Genomic DNA, 18,678 nt, shown 5'->3' with positions numbered 1-18,678 from the left:
CTTTCAGATGTTACTGGTGAAAGGAAACTACAAACACAATAATAATCATGACAAAACTGTAGAAAATAACACGAGTTCAAAGATGTTCATTAATTGAGTTTAAATCAAATATGCCAAATATGCAAACACTGGCCATGAATAAGGCTGTTATTACATTTAATTTGTGAGTTAACCTTTAATAAAGTCATCACACTAACTATGTTCTTGTTTATGTAATATTGCTTATTAAATGATTACAATAATAAGCATTGTTAAATGAAAAATAAATAAATAATCCAACCTTAGTCAGTAGTAAAGCATCAACAAATTGTGATCTAATAAACATAATATAAAAATGTCTACCCCTCAAAACAGAAAGTATGTTATGCACTAATTAAATGTAAAGTGCACCTAAAAAACTATTACTAGTAATCCCAAATAGATTTTTAGTGCATTGAAATAAATGGTGTCTCAAAACAGCACAGTTGAGTACACTTACATGTTTGTTTCTTATTCTAATGAAGTATTAAAGACACATTTTTAGTACAAGTAGAAAACTAGTGCAGCTAAATAGAGTGTATTTTAATGCGATTTTTTTGCCATCACCAGAAACATCTCCATAAGTCAACAGATGTTTTTATTTTCATTGTCATATCTGATGTAATATTGTAATGTTTTGCTCTGTCAGGGATTGTGGATGAATATCAGTTACCGTATCATGATCTTGTACCCACTGACCCTTCATATGAGGACATGAGGGAGGTGGTCTGCATTAAAGGCCAGAGACCCTCATTGGTCAAACGCTGGATTGGTGATGAGGTAAAAACATCAAACTCTTCATATTGTCTTAATAGTGCATCCAATGTTAAAAGTGTTTCAAGAAACTAATGAGAAATATTGCTGATATATTCTCTAAAAACATGATATTCATCTCATGACATTACATGTAGTATACAAATCCATTGTTGAAAGAAGGCAGATGTGTATTTTTATGTTGTCTGTACAAAAAATATGAAACAACATCCAAGACAAATTAACAACTATCATTATTGTATTACTGTCATTACTGTATTTTTGAGAATATAACACTGCAAAAATGATTTTCTTGCTTGGTATTTTTGTCTTGTTTTCAGTAGAAATATCTAAAAATTATTTAATCAAGATGTATCTTCTTCATGAGCAAAAAGACAAAAAATATACAGTAAACTTTATCAGTGCTTAAAACATGCAAAAATTGGCTAAAAAATTCCTGAAATAAGTTTACTTTTTTCATAAACACTTAATTCAAGAAATTGTTTCTTATTCAATTGGCAGATTTTTTTGCTTGTCTTAAGCACAAGTTCGCTTAAATTTTTTGTTTTTTTGTCTAAAAACTCAACTTATTTTCTTAGGTCATTTTGATCTCGATTTAAGGATTTTTAGACATTTTACTGAAAATAGGGCAAAATACTAAATAAGAAAGTCATTGTTTGAAGTGTAAGAAAAATCTTGAAATAAGTTTACATTTTTCTTAAACACTTAATTCAAGAAAAAAATCAAGAATTTCAGATTTGTTGTTAGTTTTATGCACAAATTCACTTAAATTTGATAGTTTTTGGTCTAAAAACTAGACCTATTTTCTTAGGTTATTTTGATCATTAAGAAAATACATTGCAAAAAATGATTTTCAAGAAAAAAAAATCTTAGTATTCTTAGTCTTGTTTTCAGTAAAAATATCTAAAAATTCTTAAATTTAGATACTTTTTCTTGATGAGCAAAACGACACAAAATATCAAATTTAAGTGATTTTGTGCATAAAACAACCAAAAAAATCTGCCAATGAATTTAGTGTTTAAAAAAATGTTCAAGATTTTTTTGCTTACCCCATTGGCAGATTTTTTGCTTGTTTTACGAACAAAATCACTTAAATTAAATATGTTTTCTCTAAAAACTAGACTTACTTTCTTTTGTCATTTTGCTCATCAAGAAAATGCATCTTAATTTAAGACTTTTTTAGATATTTTTACTGAAAACAAGACAAAAATACATTGAATTTTTTTTCTTGAAAATCATTTTTTTTTGCAGTGAACATTTTTATGTAATAATTTTTTAGATATTTCTACTGAAAAATTAATTTTATTCAGTGTAAGATAGTAATTGTGTTTATTCTGATGTTAATCTTTTGTGTGTATGTGTGTGATGAGTGTCTTCAGCAGATGGCTAAACTCATGACTGAATGTTGGGCTCATAATCCAGCATCTCGTCTGACGGCACTGAGGGTGAAGAAGACGCTCTGCAGGATGTCTAAAAGTCAGGACTTTAAACGATGACTCTACTGAAGCGCCAGCACAAGCGGCTTTTACTCCTGCTTTCTGTGAAAGCTCAAGACGGATGAAGAAACTTGCAGGACACTTCACAGATAAACATCATGTGTTTACAAGAAGACATCAGACCTCAGACTGGAATGATGGACCACACAATGACTGTGGGACTCCATTTATAAAGAAAATCATTAAATGTCCTTCGAGAAAAACTCTGTTTCAACATTGGATTTGTTATGCGATGTTATTTTCTGAAGAGCTTGATGTCGATTCATTGTAAATGATGATGAACTTTGATGTTTGGCTCGTGGTCGTTCAAAACTCTGTCCTTGTAAAATATGAATGTAAATATTGAATGTTGTTTAATTGGTAATGTTTGTACAGGATCTTTCTTGTGCCTTATTTAACACGTACACTTCTAATATTTGATAGTTTATCTAAATGGAGTGAAATTAATGTATGCGTTTAACATTCCACCTTTAATAAAGTGGATTCATTCTGAGATTCTCAGCTTTCATCAATATATACTAAACATAAACTTTAAAGGAACACTCCACTTTTAAAAAAATGGCTTATTTTCCAGCTCCCCTAGAGTTAAACATTTGATTTTAACTGTTTTTTAATCCATTCAGCTGATCTCTGGGTCTGGCGGTACCACTTTTAGCATAGCTTAGCACAATCCATTGAATCTGATTAGACCATTAGCATCGCACCTAAAAATTGACCAAAGAGTTCTGATATTTTTACTATTTAAAACTTGACTCATCTGTAGTTACATCGTGTACCAAGACCGACAGAAAATTAAAAGTTGTGATTTTCTAGGCAGATATGGCAGGTAGGGTTGTGCCGATAGACGATAGAATCGTGTATCGACGATCTTCAGACATATCGCCAATGGCAGGCTTTCATGGCGATAGTCACGACGATAGTTGGCGAATGGTTATTATTATTATTATCATCGTAGTTTTATATTAACACCCACAATGCATGCTTTTCCTCACATGAGGGTTTGTGGGCTACACTTTACGCGGAGAGCTTGTAAAGAGAGAATTCCTTCTTGCACGTACCTGCATTAATGCGCGCGTCTTGGTCTCCTTCTACCACTAAATCCAGCGCGCCGGGTCATGAGCAGCTGCGCTTCTCTGTCTCACATGCACGCGCTCTCGCGTCTGTCCGAAGTCTAAACATAAACTAAAGTAGTAATCCTTATGTATTTGTTCAGTTTAATGCGTTTCATGCGAGCTGAGGCAAACTTTACTTTTTGTTTAAAATATGACCCGCTGCATATTAGCGCCTCTCTCTCACTCTCGCGTACGTGCAGAAAGCTGCGCTCTGTCCGAAGTCAGATCACTAGGTATTAATTCTGTTTATGATATGCATTTCAAGGAGTTGTAGAAACACGTCCCTCGTGTTTAATATATGATTGTGTTTAAAATATGATCGCGTTCCGCTGGACCGATGCGTTTAAAAAGGCACCTCATGAGAGCACCACTGCTTCTTGACACGTAGTCTTCTGCAACAGCACTAAACCAACGCATTGAATTGTTTATGTGCGCGCACGTGTGTGTGCGTGCGCAGATGCATGTTTTTACAGTTATTAAGTAATCATGATAGGGTTTTAATACGCGCTCGCATTAAATGCATCAGGTTTAAGAAGGTTGCGGTCATGACGGTGTTGCTCTTGTTTTTTTTGTCCACCCATCAAGTGACTTGTTATAATGAGTAAAAAATTAACAAATAAAAAAATGAGTAAACTACTGTCCCGCCCCCCGATAATATTGTGTATCGCCGATCTCACAGGCTGACGATAGGACGATCTGAAAATAGGGCATATCGCCCAACACTAATGGCAGGAACACTATATACTCTCATTCTGGTGTAATAATCAAGGACTTTGCCGTATCATGGCTGCAGAAGGAGCAATGATATTACACAGCACCTGAAAATAGTCCCCTTAGTAACTTTTAATGGCAGGGGACTATCTTTGGGCACTGCGTAATATCACTACGCCTGCTGCAGACATGTTACATCAGCAAAGTCCTTGATTATTACGCCAGAATGAGAGTTTTTAATTTTTTTATTTTCTGTGAGTCTTACTACACGATGGGGTCAAGAGTAACAGATCACTACTTATGTTTAAAGTGAAATTATACTGAAGTCATTTGACATTTTTACAAAATTTCACCTTGTATTGATTGACCACACTTGTGAATTATTGACCACAGCAATAAAAAGAAATATATCTGTCTAAAACATTAGCTTTTAAAATGAAGTTTTTCTGAAAAATTGTACTTTCGCCCCTTTCTCTGCTATTAAATATGAATGCGTCACAGAGAATTATGGGAATGTCCACTTATTTTTTTCAGTGTAAAATTCATGGTTATTTACAAAACACTTCATTTTAACAATAATAAAAGTCCACCTGTCACCTTATTGAATATTATAGAGATTTTCAACATTAAATGTGGCAAATTTACATTTGATAACAATTTTATAGTCAAACAAGTAACATCTATTACAATCTTTCAACATATATGTGAAGGTTATTGAAGTTTTATGTGAAGTTTAGCAGTTTTACAGTAACATTTTCATAAAAAGCCACACGAGACGCCCAAATTCAGTGTTGCATATAAATATAATTTATTACTTGTTTAAAAATTCTTTCTTACATTTTGTACAGAAACTTCACAGAGATGCAAGCGTTTGCAAATTACATCATGAACGTGCCATAAAAGTATAAGTAACATCCTCACTATAAATATAATCATATGATAACTATGGAAAGCGACTGCTAGCGGTTTTTAGCAGATATAATTCGTTTTTATAAAGGATGCAGAATTTGCATAGACAGCTTTAGAAAGTCTTTTTAAAAACTTGTACGAGGAAAATGATGGTGAACAGAGACGGTGCTGTAAATTGCAAACACTCAAATGGCTATTTTTCTTTTTACAATTAATTCTTTTACTGCAGCAGATAGAGATCATTACGATCATCACATGCATCCAGCGTTTCTCACACACGTCTCACATCTGTCTCTGTTTCTTCAAACAAAAGTCTCACGTGCCTTAAACTCGAGACGCTGCAGCAAACCCAAACATCAAAGTCTGGACCTGGAACATAATCGAGTTGATGATGCGGTGAAGATGAGAGAGATCTGACCACTGACTTTTCCTGAAATGGTCTCCAGAAATTCTCCCTCATGCGTTTCTGTTTCAAAGCAGCAGGTGTCAACACGTGAAGACTTACAAAACGCCTAAAAGATCTTTTTTTTTGACTAAATTGCAATTAGATACAGGTCACTATTCAACAAAACGCAATAAGAAAATGATCATCATTAAGAATAATAACACTGGTAAAACTTTACACTGTTGTGAATGCATATATACAGAAGGCTCACGTGTGTAGTTGCAGGTTCTGTCCACCGGATGGCGCTGAAAAACCACCTACATCTCAAACCAGCACTCAAACATGTTTGCAAAAAGAAATGAAAGAATGAAAAGAAAACAAGGCAGTTTAAAAGAAAACAATAAAGAGTTTATGGCCCTGCCTGTCTGTAGGTCACGCCCACTTCCTGCTCTTATTATCCTATTGCGAGTCCCAGTAAAGGAGGGCGGGGTCCAGTATTTGGACAGCAGAAGTCGCGTTTCCTAAGAAACTGATTTGACAAAAGTACAGACGGCAGGGCTGCGTTTCTTTAGATGCTCATCTGTGAAGTGGATTGGTTTTATGAAACAGACGGTTCGAGCCGGTCTGCTGATGTCACAGTGATCTGGCAGCGATTCGGTGCCGCCCGCCGTGACTCGCTCTCTCTCCTCCCGGGAACTTCCTGCGCCCGGCGTCGCCGACAGGTGTCAGTGCTCGGTTGCCATGGACACGATGTTCTCGTGGCGACCCATCTCCTCCAGTACGGCGGCCAGTCGGTTCAGATTGCCGTCGGGAAAGTGCTGCGCCTCCCACAGGTCCAAGATCACCCCGGTCGGACTCGACTTGGTGGCAAAATAATTCAGATACCTTAAAAAGTAGACACACATGAGGAATAACTGAGACACTGATGTGTGAACCGTGTTTATAATCAAACACAACATCACTGTGTACAGTATGTCTAACACTAACACAACATCATCATGTTTTGAGAAAGTGAGGGTCTGAAAACTAATAAACTCGTACGAAATCAACTATCATGAAGATGTAAACTAGCAGTTTAACACTTATCTCACCTGTCCAGGTTGAGTTTGTGTGCCAGCATCCTCCAGTCGTTCCCGCGGGTCTGAGGGGCGTCCAGACTCCCGCACAGTTTCTGTCGGATTGACAGAGGGATCCGGAAAGCGTTTGGACCCACTAGTGTGGTGATGTTACTGGCTGGATCCAGAAGAGACGTGTCGATACACTGAGAGTCCTGAACACAACCACAAACATCATCAACTCAAACTACAGTGAATGCGTCAAATATATACGGAAAAAAATATAGATGTGTTCAAATATATAAAAAATGGCCATGAATATATTTGCTGAAATATGTTTACAAACATTTATTTTATTGTATATTTTGAAATATATAATATAAATATAATATAAATATAGTAAATATATTTGTAAATATAAAATATATAAGTATTTATATTCATGTTGCATTTGAATTGTATGTTACAAACATGTAAAAATAACAGGTTTAAAAATATTAAAATTAAATATATTTTTAACTGCTAATGTACTTTACAAACTTTTATATTTTGGCCAGGAAAATATATTTTTTCAGTATATTTTAGCAAATATATTTTTTATTTTATTTTGAAATATATTTAAAATTATGTTAGAAAATTTCTACTTTTAGTAAAAGTAGACATTTTCTAACATTATTTGAAATATATTTCAAAATATGCAAAAAATTGCCAAAAATATATAGTTGCTAAAATATGTTTACAAAAATGTTTTTCTCATCAATACACTTTTTGTCTCTTTTTTGTATATTTTAAAATAAAATGTAAAAAAAATATATTTGAAAGCATTAATATTCTCACTGCATTGGAAGAAAAACTAATGTACTTATAATTTTATATTTTATACATAAATATACATTTTATACTATATATAACTAACTTTTATATTTTGGCCAGAAAACATATTTTTAGCTGTATGGGTTGTAAAGTTATAAATGCATTTGTTGCCCCTGAAATACATTTAAAAATATATATATATATATGTTTTCAAATTTAAATCTATTTATTAAACTACAAAATGTATTTAGCATATATTTAAAATAATATTTTTGGCCAAATAAATGTTCTGCTCCTTAAAATCCCTCTCTAAAAATAATGGGCATTTATTATAGATGTAATGCATTATTAAATACTTCATAATACTTGAATATTATATTGCTTTATTAAAGCCAATACTGCGTCTTCAGATTTGAAAGAATAGAGTCAACTCTTTAAATGAGCATTTCACCTGTAGAAACATTAATCTTTATTGAAAGTGTGTCATATTTATAGTGGAAATGTAACATACATTTAGAATTTGGTGCCTATTTGACAGAGAAAAGGAGTGTTTGTAGTCTAACCTCCTCAACAAAGATATTGGACTTCCTTCTTTCAATGATGCAAAATGATGATTTTTACATCATTGAAAGAAGGAAGTGCAACACTGAAATCTGTATTTCTCCTGTCTCAGCGAAAACTGAGGAAATGATGCACGACCATTCAAAAACATGACTGAGGTTCTAACTATACAAAGCTTAATGCAAATGGGTGAAGTGTCCCTTTAAATCCAACTTCAATTCTTCTGTTCAGTTTTGCCATGCTGGGTTCATTTTTTAATTTATAATTTTGGGTCTTTTTGTACAGGACAGTTTAAAAAGGACACGGGTAGAGGTTCAGTTATCTCTGTAAGTGTAGAAGAATGTGTTACTGACCTCAGACAGGGTGGTGTTCAGCTGAAAGATTTGTCCTTCACCCTCCACCTGTCTCACACACAGCTTACAGGAGAGATCCAGTGTAGTCATACTGAAACGTTCAAGAGTAAACGTACAGTGAAGATTACGCTGAGAGCCGCACCACACCTGCTGGAACGACAGCTCCTGGAACAGACACACAGACATTAAAAACACACACAGACACACACACTGATCTAAAAGAGCTCATCTGTTAGTCAGTGTTTCCTTTTAAATATGAAACTATAATTATATACATTTACACTGCATGAAAGTCGTATGGTCATGTGATCTGTAATATATCAAACAATCACACATCACTGGTTTGACCTCTATGACATTAAGGGCACACTCCTGTTAACCCAACCTAAACGAGTATGATAGTCCCCCCTCCGTACTGACAAAGTGAATAAATTGCGCTATTCGCGCATAGTTGGATGCTTGAACATTTTTTGTTAACTAGCGCCATTCACTCTTGAAAATGGTGCCATTCATGTTTGAAATTCGTGCCATTCCTGAGTGAAATTCGTGCCATTTCATGTGAAATTTGCGTCATTTGCGCATTCGTGTATAAAAATTTGCGTCATTCATGCATATGTTTATCTCTTCCTGCTTTTTCTTTTTTGTTTATTGTAAATTTATTTATATATTATTTTTTTCATTTTTTTCATTTGTCTATTGCATATCAGTGTATTTGTACAATTTGTACATTTTCAGAAATGTATTTTGATGGTTGCTTGTATCTTGAGCTCCCTCTTTTGGAGAGGAATTGTATACAGGTCAGAGGTGAACACCTTATTTAAGGAAACACCTGTGATTAATTTGTGAAATCGCCAGTACGCTGAAGAAGGGCGTTCAGCCCGAAACGTTCGTTGTGGGCGATTAAACGCTATTTTTGAAGCTTGAACTGTGAGTGCTGTCCCTTTCTTACATTTTACGTCATTCATGCATAAAATTTGGGTCACTCATGTGTGAAATTCGCGTTTGAAATTCATGCCAGTTGTACGTGAAATTTGTGCCATTCGGGGGGAAATTTGCGTAACTAACGTGTGAAATTCATGCCAATTGTGTGTGAAATTTGTGGCATTCGTGCATGAAATTTGCGTTAGCTCACGTGTGTAATTCGCACGTGAAATTCATGCCAATTGTGCGTGAAATTTGTACCATTCGCATATGAAATTTGTGTCCTTCGTGCATGAAATTCGCGTAACTCACGTGTGAAATTCATGCCAATTGTACGTGAAATTTGTGCCATTCGGGGTGAAATTTGCGTAACTAACATGTGAAATTCATGCCAATTGTCTGTGAAATTTGTGGCATTCGTGCATGAAATTTGCGTTAACTCACGTGTGAAATTCGCATGTGAAATTCATGCCAATTGTGCGTGAAATTTGTGCCATTCGCATATGAAATTTGCGTCCTTCGTGCATGAAATTTGCGTAACTCACGTGTGAAATTCGCGTGTGAAATGCATGAAATTGTGCATGAAATTTGTGCCGTTCGCGCGTGAAATTCGCGTAACTCACGTGTGAAATTCATGCCAATTGTACGTGAAATTTGTGCCATTCGGGGTGAATTTTGCGTAACTAACATGTGAAATTCATGCCAATTGTCTGTGAAATTTGCGTCCTTCGTGCATGAAATTTGCGTAACTCACGTGTGAAATTCGCGTGTGAAATGCATGAAATTGTGCATGAAATTTGTGCCGTTCGCGCGTGAAATTTGCATCATTCGTGCATGAATTTCACGTCACTGACGTGTGAAATACACGCGTTAAATTTGCGCATTAAATTTTTCCTCTATCGTGTCTTTGCATGTAAATCACTTGCGCTCTGGTATGAAGTATCATAAGACTTGATTGAATTGGAGCACTGGATGAGAGTATTGTCATGCATCTCTTTCTTCTTTTGTGTTAAGTGTTGTCTGTACCTGGTATTTAGCCAGCAGTTTGCTCTTCCAGTGAGTGTGTGGGACATCATGCAGGGACAGACGCAGGTTATGGGTGCTGTCTTTGAAGTTTAGAGACTTTGGTTCATCCAGCAGCTTTCCACCCATCTGCTTCTCCATCTGAAGGACCTCCTGATGGACACAAACACATAAGATCAGTGATGAGTATTCTGATGTAAGTTACTGTGTTTACTATGGTACAATCATAAATCAGAAGATGATGGACCTTGAGTGCGTCCTGAGTGTCATCCAGACAGTAAACTCTGATGTTGTACTCCAGAAGCGTGCAGCTCACAGGTCCAAACACAGCCAGTTTCAGTCTCTTAGTGGTGGCGGCGCTCACAGATTGACCCACTAGACAATACGTCCCTAATGTTTCTGTGAGGATGTGACACGCCTCCTCGTCCATCTGAATATAACACGGGGTGGTGAAGTTCTCCTCACCTACAATCACAACATCCTACACGCACAAAAACAGACAAAACACACAGACGTCAACATCTTATAATCAAATCATTACTCTTTACAATATTACAATAAACCAACCCACAAAAAACTCTCACAATAACCCCCTTTAAGAAATGAGAAACATAAATTACAACAAAAGAGGTGTGTGTGTGTCTGTGTGTGTCTGTGTATCAATGTGTGTGTTGTTAATCTGTAGAATCAGGTTCATGTTGTTTTATGTGTGTCGTTGATTACAGGCGTCTGCACTGATGTGTGCGCAGCTCTGATGCGTCTGCGTCTATTAGCACTAATCGTGACACTCGTATCGGCTTCACACTCTCATTAATTTCCTCTCATTAAGGAGGAGAGAAAAGGAATGAAAATACTTTATAGTGTGTTTGGCTGTTAAACAGCAGCATTACGATCGGTCATTAGCCTCTTTAACATCTCCTGTGGGAGCGAAGGCTTCAAGAGACATCATTAACAAACTGAATAAAAACTCATGTCATGTCTTTCAGAATGATTCATTTACTCTCAGTCGATTCATTATGTCTTCAAAACACAACTCCACAAGTCTTACCGGAAAACAAACTCAACAAAAACCTTGCATTCAACCTTCACCAAACTCACTGAAGTAAAAAGCTGCACGTTCTCACTGTGAACATGAAGAATATTTACAGAAATTACAAATAAAGTGTGTGTTGTGTCTTCAGGATTATGGCAGTGAGCATCATTCAGGGTTCCCATGGGTCATGGAATTTCTGGAATATCATGGGATTTTGAAAGATCTATTCAAGACATTGAAAGTCAGGGAATTTTATATATATAGTGTCCAAGTCATGGAATATCACGGATGGTGTTTGATGCTTTAAATTTTAACTTCCATTTATCAAATGTCATTTAAGTTGTGATGTAAGGAATGCCATTTCTGGGTCCAAGCCTCCACTGTTTTCAAGTGATACTACAATCTTAACCATTGTTTATTGCCATTATTTGTTCATTTCACGCATTTAAGCAAAAAATTATAAACTCATTTTTATGACAAAAGTCAAAGTCAGGGAAAGTCATCTGGGAATTTGACATTTGGTTTAGAGTAGTGGACGGTGTTTGAGCAAGTCATATTTATTACTGTAGTGTTATGTATGGAAGCCCATTTCCGCCACATAAGAAAAAAATCATGGTCTGATAAATCCAATGTATGAGATTAAAAAATTTAAATGATGATTTTTAAAGTCAAAATTATAAGATAAAAGTTGAAATTATGACTTTTAAAGTCACAATTATGAGATAAAAAGTCATAATTTCGTCTTTTTATCTCATATTTATGACTTATCAGAGCATGATTTTTTGGCGGAAATGGGCTTCCATAGTTATGTGATCAGGACTAACTTTAATCTCTGATGTGACAATTTCAACACAAATACAAACGCACAGATATTACACGACACACCAGATCTCAGCAGTCGCTGTCTTTGTTTGTTATAATGTATATCTGCATCTATCACAGACACAACTGTAAAATAAGAGCTCATTGACTGTTAATCATACATGTCAACACTGACTGTGGGTTCACACCAGACGCGAGTTCAACGATTTGTGTGAGTAGATTGCATACAAAGTCCATGCAAAGACTCGATCAGACACGTCCTTGTGTGGGGCGATGCGAATGACGCGATATGGGTGGCGCATTTGCAGCGAAAATACGCTATTCGCCTCAAACGCATCTTCACCCAGTTGAAAATATTCAACTTGAGCAAAAAATTTGCATGACATGAAGTTAAATTCCGCACGTAATCTAGAGCAAGTAACGTCTGTGGTGATTAACTAACACTATGTTTATTTGGTTTAATCATTATTTTCTCATCTCGTGTCACTTTAAACGAGTTTCTTATATGAAACAGAAATAATACAGTCAACAGGAGCTGTCAGGCTTCAACAATCATCAAAAACATCAAATAAGATCTTCAGAAGTCATATGAGGAACAGACTGATCTACAGCTACAGTTCTGAAATCTCATTTGCACTTCAGTTTATTAAAATGTAGCGTGAAGACACACCGGACATGACTGAGATTTAAAGATGACTTACAACAGCTGTGTGAATAAAGATTTATAAAGTCTGCCATCATTCTGATCTCTTTACTGTCCTGAGAGTTGATCTGAGCAGGTGATTTATCAGGAAGTTGAAAACAGGATTCAGATGTGCATTTCATTTAAAGCTAAGATGAAGAAAACTCTAAAGCGTCTGATCTTCTCATGCAAGCACAAAACAAGACTGTGAATCATGAAAGATCAGTGAAAAGCGTCTGATGGACCAACACTCCTCACAGCAGCAGAAAACACTCATTATTTCATGATAAAGTGTAAGAGAGAGAATAAAGCTAGGTTTTCATTCCAGCACATTTGACAAGAATTTCTCTCATCTGAGGACACAGATTGATTCACTGAGTGTTTACCAGCAGTGCCAACCCCTTATGAATGACTGAAGGCCATCCAAGAGTATTTTGTGCTTGATATAAGACGACGAGGTCACCAACTGTTGCTAAGCAGCTTAAATGCAGTCAAGGACTCACTGATGGAAGAATGAATGCTTTAGCAAGTGCTAGGAGAGATCTGTATCCTTAAAGGAATAGTCTACTCATTTTCAATATTAAAATATGTTATTACCTTAACTAAGAATTGTTGATACATCCCTCTATCATCTGTGTGCGTGCACGTAAGCGCTGGAGCGCGCTGCGACGCTTCGATAGCATTTAGCTTAGCCCCATTCATTCAATTGTACCATTTAGAGATAAAGTTAGAAGTGACCAAACACATCAACGTTTTTCCTTTTTAAGACGAGTAGTTATACGAGCAAGTTTGGTGGTACAAAATAAAACGTAGCGCTTTTCTAAGCGGATTTAAAAGAGGAACTATATTTTATGGCGTAATAGCACTTTTGGGAGTACTTCGACTCGGCGCAGTAAAACCCTCCCTCTCCCATTATGAGAGTGAGAAGGGGAGCGGACTTTTCAGGCGAGTCGAAGTACTCCCAAAAGTGTCCGTCACAAAAATGGAATTATCTCTGCTTTTTGCTCAAAATGTGGTGTTTTTGCAGAAACCTACCCATATTCAAAAGCTGATTACAAAAGAACTACTGAAGGTAGGATGAAACTTTTTTTTGTTTGGGGGTCTGTTATTTCATTTGATATATTGTATGTTTATATATTTACAGAAGAACATTTTCTGGGAGGCATTACATTTTTGTGCAAATCATAAAAAAGCTGGCACTGGCTGGCAACTTTTTTTTAAAACGCTGGCGGGGAAAGAGTTAATCAAAATCAATGTCTTTATTCATAAATATGTCCTCGTTGGTGTCAAATGACCTCTGCCAGTGATCTGACTTTTCTTTGTAAGCTTAGAATTTCTTCTCTTTATTTACATTGAACGTGTAAGTCCAATGTGGCTTCCATGTCGTTCCACCATATTGATAAACTATAATAGCAGAGAGGGACAAAAAGCACTAGCCTACCAACACATTTCCACAATGCGTTTTCATTCAGAACACGTGAACCACCTGAAACAGACAAGGAGATCAGCGATTACATAACGGCTACCGTAGTTGCAACACGCATTTGGAAAAGCGAGGTGCTAGAGAGCACTGTTCGTTTGAACGCAAAATACAATTTCACCACTAGATGGGGGTAAATCCTACTTATTTTCCCTTTAATGTGCATGTTTGACGGGTCTACACGTGACGCACACATCTTGAGGGAGAGTGCACTGGTAAACGTGAGGATGGACAGCTCTTATTCGTCATCTATTAGGTAAGTGTAAGTTTATAACCATAGTAAACGTGAATGGCGTCTTAATATCACTGCATACACGGGGACAGGCACTGTCTACGCTGAACATAGCTGCACCTGGTCGTATGCTAAGCCCGACTTAGTGCTTACACCAAATTTTTTTTTTACATCTGGCTGGTGCATCCGGCTCAAGGTCAGTAGGTGTACTGCTGTCATGCGCACACACACAACAGAGTCCCTCTGAATTTAGCCACTGTCTGGCTTATAACATTCGTTCTCCATCTCCTTCTACTAATTAACTTTGGGTTTGTGTTGAGCAGAACCGGCTCAGGAGGTCACGGGTCTATCTGGGTGCATTCGGTGACGGCTGTCTCATTTCACAGCACTATCTGGCCACAGCGAGCATGCGGTCCACTTGATATCCAGAGGGATCTCAGCAGGGGTGGACACACAGTCGGGCATGTAAACAAACTCACGTACACACAATCTCACATCACAGTCAGAGAGTTTGACTCCAGATTTCATGTATCCTCTTTAGGTGTTACACGTCATCTGATAAACCGTCAGCCTCTCGTATGTAACACTGAAAAATCTCTAGTGAATTTTATTTCTCATCCCAGGCCCCGCCCACTGACCTCCCACTGTCCCTGCTGTGATTGGCTCTGCAGTTGTATAAGCCAGTCCTCGCTGTCGGGCTGGGCGCAGTGGTGCATCGTGATGATGACGGGTCGGGTCAGGAGAGCTCCAGTTGGACCACAACTCACCACTGGACTCAAAACAGTCTGCGTGTCATCCACCTGTGGCCTGAAGACAAACCAGAGATCATCTCAAAACACATCAAATCATCACCATTCACATTATCATCATATAGACGGTTTCATTGGATGCACGTGCGGTGACGTTGGATTGTGCGTCTGGTCCGAACTTTACTTCCGGTTTCAGATTTTGAATGGTTTGACTACTTGCTAAACTGAACTCTTGAACAAATACCTTGTCGAAAATAACAAATGTTTTGGTTTTCCAGTAAGTTTACCGGAAGTTGCGTGTTGACCACGACAGCCGCTTGTTTATGTTGTTACTGCTGAAACCGTCTATAATATACAATTTAAGGATTTGCTTGGTTGGTATTTGAAAAAAAAACTTAATTTTTCTGTGTATGATGGTAGATATTTGTGTGTCAGAAGAGTTTAAAATCACCTCATAGTGTCCTTTCTGTGAACGGTCACAAACATCTCATACACTCGACCCTGAGGGATCGCACCTGCTGGTACCAACAAACTCACTCCTGTGAAGAGAAGAGACACACAACACAACAACACATTATCATCAGTGTGTCAGATACACACAACACATCATACACACTTCAACATGTTTCCATAGAGAGCGAGAGTGAACCCAAACTAATGAATTTCTCTCAGTTTCAGACGTTCATTGATTTCTTGCGTCCTTCATCTGAACTTCCTTTGAGCGACTGTCAATCACTAAACAACACAGCAAAAAAATGCAACACTGGACACCACAGCAACACAACAGATGAGAGTATTACAACAGCTACACACTTTACTTTATATATACACAATCACTGCATATCATTCATAAGTGCACAAAATACCCTACAGATAATTTATTATAAGATGGTAAAAATGTGCCGTTTTTTGGGTGTGTCCTTTAAAATGCAAATAAGTTTATAATGCAAACACTGATCACCATAATTGTGGTTTGTTGAAATTGTTGTATTGTCAGTTATTTTCTCTCTCTCTATCTCTGCACTAAATGTCAGTGCGGCGTTTGGATAGTCCAGATTAAGAGCCGGTATTATTATAATAAGATCCCCTTCTGACATCATAAGTGGAGACAAATATCAATGAGCTATTTTTTCACATGTTTGCAGAGAATGATTTACCAAAACTAAGTTACTGGGTTGAACCTTTTCATATTTTTTGGGTTGACAGAAGCACTGACCTAATTATAGCACTTAAATATGAAGTCAGATTTTCATGATATGACCCCTTTAAACTTTACTTAAAGGTGCAGTGTGTAATTTTTAGAAGGATCTCTTGACAGAAATGCAAAATAATATACAAAACTATATTATCAGTGGTGTATAAAGACCTTACATAATGAACTGTTATGTGTTTATTACCTTAGAATGAGACACAGAGGGTCCCCTTACATGGAAGTCGCCATTTTGGGCCGCCATGTTTCTACAGAAGCCCTTAACGGACAAACTTTTTTTTACTAAGGTGTCTCAGACGATGACCTGTTTGTCCGGTGGTGGCTAAAGTAGCTTCTCTATGTTTCAAAAGCGAGGGGTGAGCAGTAGACTGAGCCATTGGTTGCAATTCACAACCTCACCACTAGATGCCGCTAAATTTACACACTGCACCTTTAATGTAGTGAAATGTTGACTCTTGAAAAATCCATCAGGAAAAATCCTGAGATCTGCCGTGTGAAATATCTGAAAGAGATATTAAATAAACTCTTCACATTGAGTTCACGAGTCATCAAGAAAGTGTTCAACAGGAAGACACGATGACTCTTTTATCTATCTGCTTTTCCTCAGGGAATCATCTTCATCTGCAGGTCTCAGCCTGGTGAAAGCAGCCCTTCATCCGCTTTCATGATGAATTATTGTGGACGGTGTCGAGGACGGACGTCAGATGCTGGAATGATCGTACTTTGCGAGCGCTCTAATCCCTTTATATCTGACTCACTGTGGTAAGTCACATTGAACAACAGCTTCAAGCTAATTTATGAGCAGGAAACATCCGACACAAAGAGCCGTTCCCTGCCAACACAGCTCTCACGAGAGTCATAAAAATATCCCAGCGTGTGTGTATGAGAGAGATACTGAGAGACCTGTAGGGACATCACACTACAGTATACTATAGTACACACTTACATCAGAGGTTAGTAAACTTGTTCAAGAGAAATGTACCCAGCGAATGATTAGATCATCTACATCTTAACATCTTTTAAATGTGATCTCATGACATACAGTACACAAATCACCACTGACCTGAGTTTGGGATGATCAGATGTCCTCCGAGAGAATTGAAAGAACCGAACGCGGTGCAGGATGGGTCCCGTGATCGCATCAGAGTCTGCGTGCGGCGACTGATGGTGTCGCTGTCGATGAGAGCGTGCGGGAGTTTGGGTGAGAGTTTGGACGAGATGTCAGACAGGTCCTCCTGAGGCGTCACCATACCGGACGAGTTGTACACTTTGATTTTCAGGTTGGGCAGCGGGTCGAGCAGAGGAGAGTTGGTCATGGGGATCTTGTCTGCGACATCGTGGAGGGCGTAAACAGGACCTCTGTACATGGCCGCAGCTGATGTCAGGTCAGGAGGTGCTGTCAAAAGATCAGCTGAAGACACAAAGAGCATGATGATATCTTTAACAAGCACAATGATTTCTATATTTAAATATACTGCACTGACTAGATATGAATTCACAAGGACGGTAAAAGTGCAATTAAGGTAAAATGTATATGAGATACGTGATGAAGTCTTTCTCTCCTCTTCCTCATTACTACATTACTCGAGCAGATGGCTTCTTAACAAATGAGCTAATCTTTCACAGGTACACAGATGAATATTCATAAGCGAGCTGAGGGGGCGTGGTGTCACGCCTCAAGCTCTTCCTCATCCTCTTCATCGTGAGTGCTGTTGAACCCATGACGCAGTGCTGCTCTTAAACTAACATTACGAGTGCTTCTCCATTACACGCTCAACCACTTAACTGTGTGAGCTGTGGAAACCATGGCAACCCATCACTTTTTGAGTACTCAGACACTGCTGGTACCCAAGAGCCAAAGATCGAGATCATGAGGTCGCTTTAAGAAAGCCATCAGCTATTTAAATAACATTGATACTCAACAGATTACACTGTGTACATAACCAGTTAGAAAAGAAATGTTGTATTTATTGTGTTTTCATGTTTAATCATTATTAACATGCACAGAATAAGTGAATAACTATCAAAAATCTAAAAGTTTTTATGCATTATACCACGGTCTGTTGAATGCTGTATTCTGATTGGCTGAGAAATGTTCCGTGGGTATGGATTAATTTCTGATAACCGCACACCTAACTTGTCAAATGTCTTAAAAATAGGCACCAGAGCTATATTTGTGGTAACCGTGGTATAAGAGTAATAACTGACTCCGGTCCTTTGAATTATTTGAAAATAATGCACACACGCAATTGGGTGTGCATTATTTTCTTATAATTCAATGACCCGTCGTCAATTATTCCTTACTTAAGATGCTCTACATTGGATCTGGAGATTTGTCA

At 37.4% G+C, this 18,678-nt stretch overlaps 2 protein-coding genes across 6 annotated transcripts in view; one reads left to right on the top strand and one right to left on the bottom strand.

Annotated features, from left to right (window-relative positions):
- Positions 1 to 2,781, top strand: part of bmpr1bb (bone morphogenetic protein receptor, type IBb) — a 70,408-nt gene extending 67,627 nt beyond the window's left edge. For all 4 annotated transcript variants that reach the window (XM_073874625.1, XM_073874622.1, XM_073874624.1 and 1 more), the window contains 2 exons: positions 668 to 798; positions 2,163 to 2,781. In XM_073874625.1, coding sequence (XP_073730726.1) covers positions 668 to 798; positions 2,163 to 2,288 — 257 coding nt within the window. In that variant the 3' untranslated portion in view covers positions 2,289 to 2,781. The remainder of the gene's footprint in view (positions 1 to 667; positions 799 to 2,162) is intronic.
- A 2,114-nt stretch (positions 2,782 to 4,895) lies between these two features.
- unc5cb (unc-5 netrin receptor Cb) overlaps positions 4,896 to 18,678 on the bottom strand; it is a 144,386-nt gene continuing 130,603 nt past the window's right edge. For both annotated transcript variants that reach the window (XM_055207373.2, XM_055207372.2), the window contains 8 exons: positions 17,403 to 17,750; positions 15,581 to 15,668; positions 15,019 to 15,187; positions 10,379 to 10,612; positions 10,135 to 10,284; positions 8,188 to 8,352; positions 6,497 to 6,675; positions 4,896 to 6,290 (listed from right to left, as the gene is read on the bottom strand). In XM_055207373.2, the coding sequence (XP_055063348.1) occupies positions 6,131 to 6,290; positions 6,497 to 6,675; positions 8,188 to 8,352; positions 10,135 to 10,284; positions 10,379 to 10,612; positions 15,019 to 15,187; positions 15,581 to 15,668; positions 17,403 to 17,750 (1,493 nt within the window). In that variant the 3' untranslated portion in view covers positions 4,896 to 6,130. The remainder of the gene's footprint in view (positions 6,291 to 6,496; positions 6,676 to 8,187; positions 8,353 to 10,134; positions 10,285 to 10,378; positions 10,613 to 15,018; positions 15,188 to 15,580; positions 15,669 to 17,402; positions 17,751 to 18,678) is intronic.

Source organism: Misgurnus anguillicaudatus, chromosome 12 (assembly GCF_027580225.2).
Source record: "Misgurnus anguillicaudatus chromosome 12, ASM2758022v2, whole genome shotgun sequence".
In the NCBI taxonomy this organism is placed as follows: domain Eukaryota; kingdom Metazoa; phylum Chordata; class Actinopteri; order Cypriniformes; family Cobitidae; genus Misgurnus; species Misgurnus anguillicaudatus.
This window is presented reverse-complemented; position numbering and strand designations above follow the sequence as displayed.